General features: G+C 39.9%; 1 protein-coding gene across 2 annotated transcripts in view; it reads left to right on the top strand.

Moving 5' to 3' along the window:
• Positions 1-2,415: 2,415 nt before the first annotated feature.
• Rnf17 (ring finger protein 17) overlaps positions 2,416-6,000 on the top strand; it is a 129,921-nt gene continuing 126,336 nt past the window's right edge. For both annotated transcript variants that reach the window (XM_038310477.1, XM_038310478.1), the window contains exons 1-2: positions 2,416-2,542; positions 5,329-5,423. In XM_038310477.1, coding sequence (XP_038166405.1) covers positions 2,416-2,542; positions 5,329-5,423 — 222 coding nt within the window. The remainder of the gene's footprint in view (positions 2,543-5,328; positions 5,424-6,000) is intronic.

Genomic DNA, 6,000 nt, shown 5'->3' with positions numbered 1-6,000 from the left:
TCTGGATAGAGAGAGAACTCTGACAAGAAGAAAGGCAGAGTCACCAGACAAATATGAAAAGGAAACAGAAGGTGCAAGATGGAAGAGAGGTAACACCATGTGGCAGAATGTAGATTTTAAATATGGCTTGATTTAAGTCATAAGGACTAGTTAGGAACAAGCCTGAGCTAAGGCCAAGGTTTTATAATTAATAATAAGTCTCTATAAAATTATTTGTGAGCTGGTGGCCCAAAGATCTGACTACAATTACCTATCAAACTGAGAACAGTGTGTCTGGGGAAATGAGACTAGAGAGAAAAGCAGACACCAAAGTCGTAAAAATTTATCAGTCATCGGCAATAAAGGGTTCCAAACAAAAGACCTAACCATTGTAGATTAACTATTAAGACAACTCTGTTTAATTTGTGCATTCTTTTTAATATTAAGTACCTACTATTAGGGTCTAAATGCATATCATTGTATTCTTCACTAGTCCTGATTTATTCAAGATTATTCAATTTCTGAGATTGCCAAAGGCATAATTCTCTGCCCCATGCCTGATAACAGTCAGAAATACCACTGATATGCAGAAGTACCACTATACTGTACTACATCACAGATTGAAATTTTGACCAAAATGAATCTCTATACAACGAGAGTCTTATTATTCAAATTATACTACAAGAAGAACAGTGGTGTTTATGCGTGTATCTCCACAGCTGTGGAAGCTCAGATGAGAGATCACCTGAGTCCAGAAGTTTGCAGCCTGGGAAACATAGTCAGACTCTGACGCAAAATCCAAAAGTAAACTAGTACTGATACCTAAAGGAAAAGACGGTTGTACGTGCTCAAGTGCTAGTCAGCATGAGGTTTCAAAGCAACCTACAAAGACTGCAAAGACTCCAGTTTGTTAAAGAGAGGAAGGGTTGAATGTTTCTGATGCTGGGAGAAAGACCAAACCTCCCCCTCTCATCCCAACCCCCATAAGAAAATCAACATAAGAATACTGGCTTGATTAGTATTAGGAAGCACCTTAAGTTCCATTATGAATGAGTCAATAAAAACTACTGGATGGGTAAATGGGGACAGATTTAAACATTCATAATTCTTCCCAAAGGTAACAAGGCACAAGGATTTTGCAGTAGGAGTATTAAAACTTTTTAATCAGTCTATTATAAAAGTTCTCAATTGGTAAAAGTTGGCTTATTTTCATACCCATAAATATTGGTCACTATTTTCAAAAGACATTCTAAAAAAGCAATCATGTTCATAATAATTTACAAGTAGATGGCACACATCTAGATTCTGAGGTATACTTCATGTTCAATTTTACAGTGTTTCAATACATACGTACAAAATTCAAGGTACAAAATTGTTTTACAAAAAAATACAAAAATGACAGTTGCTGTTCTACGAGGGGTGTGCCTCTGAACACAATTTATATTTTATTTTTTAACACACAATCACGTACACAACACAGACAGGAAAAGAGAAGCTAAATACACAGGCTTTATGTTTCGCAGCTGAATCAGTCCTGCCATTTCCAGGTGCTTCTTCTGCCTGATTCTGCCATTCTTTTTTCACAAAACCACTCCGGTGCTTTCCTGATTAAAGAGAGAAGTCCAATATTCAGGATGCTACAAAATTCTCCTCCAAAAGTCCCACATTAAGGAAACTAATACCCTCGGTGAATGATTTATAAATTAATCATTTCTCAGCCACTGTGTCTTCCAGCTAAAGTCTTTCCTTGTGTTCTTTTTCCCCAGAATGCGTACTTCCTGTTTTACTCCTATTAGTACTAGTTGGGGGTTTAGCGTCTAGGGGAACCTTGCAATGTCTAGGAAGACTTTCCACACTACTGTAAACCGTTTTGACTTCTTATCTTAAAATATTTCATTACTAGATACATGCCTCTCAAGCAGGCATCTATTAGTTTGCAAATTCTTGGCATCACTGATGTCTTCCAAGACAAAGCCTTGCAGATGAGTCTCAGCAGCTGTTAGTAATGAGCATCCCTTTGTTTGGAATTAACTGATCTCCCACAAGGGTCGCTAATTGACTTCTCTGCTACAGCTGCTATCAAGGTCTAAGCTTGCTGCCCTGACACAGATCAGACAGAGAAGGGGCCTCCTTTGTTCCAAAGACCTGATGCTTGAGGTCCCCCACGATGTAAATAATAATACACAAAGCCCAAGTTTGAATCGATTAAGGGTGTAACACGGTGACTCCTGGGTAAGTAAACTCAAGGCCTCTTTCTGGACAGCTGGTGGCCCGGATAAAACCGAAAGCCCAGATCCACGCAGAAGTAACCTGGGGCGGGACCTAGTCTCTCTGCCTCCTGATTGGCTTCCTTGGCCACGGACGCCTATGATTGGCCCTCGCCGCAAGGGCAGCTGGGACTCGCACGTGCTGCTGCTCCCCACCCGGAGAGGAGCGATGGCGGCCGAGGCCTCGACAACCGGGCTCAGCGCGTCTTCCTGCCACAAAGTGGGGAGTAAGAGTGCGCAGGGTGCTTCGGGGTGCCAGTGCACTCGGTGTGGAAGAAAAGTGTCGGTGGCCTCCGGTGAGGAGCCTGGGGGTTGCTGGGTGTCCCCGTGGGGTATGCGGGCTGGCCTCCGTGGGAGCTGTACTGGGCCTGCGAGGTCAGGCCGCAAGAGTGAGTGAGGGGCCATGGCTTGTGCGCAGTTGTGCCCCCTCAAGGTTCTCTCCACATACCCAGAACGAGTGACAGAGACGCCCTTAGCCCTTCCCAGGCCACCGCCAAGTTCCGGAGCATTATCCCTCACACTTCCGCCAGTTGATAGACTCATGAAAGAGAGAGCAGAGAAGTGTCCCGTGCTTTTTTTTTTTTTTTTTTTGGTTTCCCTGTCCCGTGCTTTTTGGCTGGAGTCACCCTCCTCAGACTTCTTCCTCCTTTTGCTTCAAAAAAGCAAAAAAAAAAAAAAAAAAAAAAAAAAAAAAAAAAAAAAACCAGCCAGGTGGTGTTGGCACATGCCTTTAATCCCAGCGCTCAGGAAGCAGAGGCAGGTGGATCTCTGTGAGTTCGAGGCCAGCCTGGTCTACACAGTGAGTTCCAGGACAGACAGCCAGGATTACACAGAGAAACCCTGTCTTGGGAAACAAGCACAAACAAACAAAAACAAATGTTGCGTGATCCTGTGGTCAAGAAGGAATGAAACTTGATTTTCCTGGGTAGTTTTTCTTGTAGGAGTAACAAGTAGACTGAAAAGCACTTAGATCAAAAAATAAATAATAAAATAAAATAAAAAGGCCCAGTTTATCTTAAAAGCACTGCTTGGGAAACTGTAGTTCCTTTTGTGAATCTTGTGATGTGGATTTTGTTTCTTGAGGAGACAGTAGAGTGTTTGCCTTTGGTCACCATACTTCTATTAAGCTCATTTACAATCTACAAAATGAATATTTAAGTTCAGGTTATTTTAATGTAACTTGAGTACTTTAGGGAACTTAAACAGGAATAAGTTGTTGACTCTAAACTCCTGAAAGGACTAAAAAGTTTTGTTCCTTTTCCTGTTTATACTTTAAAAGCAAAGGTCAGTGGGCTCTTTCAAAATGGACACCGTTTAGGAGACAGAACCTCCTGTAGAGAAAGCTGGTAGCATTTTCCATGGAGAGTATCATCTCTATGGAGGCATTTGTTTTTCAGTACCAGGAATAGAACCAAGATCCTTGCACATGCTAGGCAAACTAGCTGCCCTTGCTCTAGCCTCCTATTTGGAGTTTTGATCAATGCTTCTGTTAGAAAATGTCCTTTTTTTTTTTTTTTTTGAGACGGGGTTTCTCTGTAGCTTTGGCGACTGTCCTGGAACTAACTTGGTAGACCAGGCTGGCCTGGAGCTCAAGGAGATTCACCTGTCTCTGTTTCCCAAGTGCTGGGATAAAAGGCGTGAGCCACCACTGCCCGGCCTAGAAAATGTCCATCTTAAGGTGAAATTTATTACAAAAGGTTCTTAAGTAGAACCTTTTAAAGCCAGTGGTTTGTCTGTGCATTTGTCTTACAAGATTTGGAAATGTTCAACTGGTAAAATAGTTATGCTTTGTAAGCTGTAGGCCAACTTGGACAATATCAGAAATTTTATCAAAACAATTGAAAATTTTTATTGTTTTGGTAATATTATATCTGAAATATAAATGACTTTAAAATTTGTTGCCTACTTTCAGTTCGATGAAAAATTAAAATACTTTAGTAAAAAGTCAAATTGGTGATATTATTATAATTCAGCAAGAGTTCCATAAATGTGTTCTATCAAAACATTACTAACTTTAATTTCCTTTATTAAGAAAAATGATTTTATTTTGTGTGTAAGGGTGTTTTGTCTGCATGTATATCTATGTACCCTGTGTGTGCCTGGTACTTAAGGGGGGGGAAAGCTTGTTTTAAATCATCTGGGGAAGCAGAAACAGATCTCTGGGGCTTACTTGCCAGCTAACAGAGCCCATTTGACATGCTCCAGGCCAGTTAGAGACCCTATCTCAAAAAGCAAATACATTATCTTTGTGTGTCTGTGTGGTACACTCATACACACATTCGAAAGCCAGAAGAAGAATTCTCCGATAATGATTATGTAGGGATCGAAGTCAGGTCATCAGGCTTAGCAGACAGTACCCTTGCCCACTGAACCATCTCAGTGGTCCACATTTACATCTTGACATCTTGATACTGTATTTTCAACCGAGGTTAGGTACTTTTCACAAATACTAGGTTTACAAAAATAATCTTAATGTGAGTCATGTGTATGAAAATAGTAACATTTGGCTTCTCTCCTGTTTTTCATCCCTGCTGACATCTTAGATTACTGTGAGACAATGCTTATCAGTGTTTCATGTCAGCCTTTCCTAACCTTTTCTTTCATAAGACGGGAAATGCCAATTAGCCAAGGGTAGTGTTAGCAAACAGAATGAAGATTGGACATGGAAACAAGGTTGGAGTCTGGATTAAACTTTTTAATTAGCCAAATTATCAATACGTTTTTCCATCTTTTGATTGGACATATTTGCAGCCAGTTCGACATATTTACAAAGGTCGAATGAAATGTCAGAACATTCTGTATGATTGTAAGAGGATGGAAAGTTCATAGCGTATAGGTTCATAACTGGATTCGTGCAAATATATAGCCCTGCATGATTTTTCTTCTGATTTTTCTCCCCTCCCTTTTTGACTTTGGTCGTTTCTCCTAAATGTTATTTTAATAAGTCAACCAATCTAACTAAACTATGTGTCTTTTCCTATAGGATAGCATACTTTTTGAATTTGCCCTTTGATGGGTAGCTCTTCCCCCATTAGATATGAACAAATTGTAAAATGTTTAATTGATGAAATTTCATCACTAGGTCACCACCATGAGTTTCAATGTGGACATGCCTTTTGTGAACGGTGCCTGTTAGTAACTCAAGAATATACCACAAGTAAATGCCCTGACTGTGAGGTAAGTTTTATAGCCTTTCATATTTAATGGTTCCTCTTGTTATAGATAAAAATGTTAGACAATTAAAATTTTTCCAATCAGAAACTATAAACTTATATTTTGACTGTTTAGTCTCTGAATAAAGAAGCATTAACAGAAGATAAAACTGTCCATGGGCCAGGAGGATGGATCTTCAAAGTACATGCAAAGCAAGCCTGAGGACTTGAGTTCACATCCCCCAGACCCATGTCAAAGACTGATGAGTTTCTCCTCTGACCTCCACACTCATGCAGTGATACATACATGTGCACTCTCAGGCACAGACGAGTTCATATGTACATAAGACATAAACATTACAATACAAAGAAAACTCTTTTATCCATTTTTTCATTCTTCAAAGTGATGAAGAAAGTAAATTAAAGTCATAGATAATGCCCACATATTTTTGACTCTTGGAAGACATTGGTGGAAAACTTAGCTCTTTTTATTTATATCAGTGTAGTATACTCCTTTCAAAAATCCTTCCCTATTTTCTATGCCAAAACCTTGCAAACAGACTTGGAACTCTGCTCCTCTTCGTCTTTGAGCAGTCGTTTGT

This window comes from Arvicola amphibius, chromosome 13 (genome assembly GCF_903992535.2).
Source record: "Arvicola amphibius chromosome 13, mArvAmp1.2, whole genome shotgun sequence".
Taxonomy (NCBI): domain Eukaryota; kingdom Metazoa; phylum Chordata; class Mammalia; order Rodentia; family Cricetidae; genus Arvicola; species Arvicola amphibius.
The sequence above is the reverse complement of the archived record's forward strand: the minus strand, read 5'-3'. Positions and strand labels throughout refer to the sequence as shown.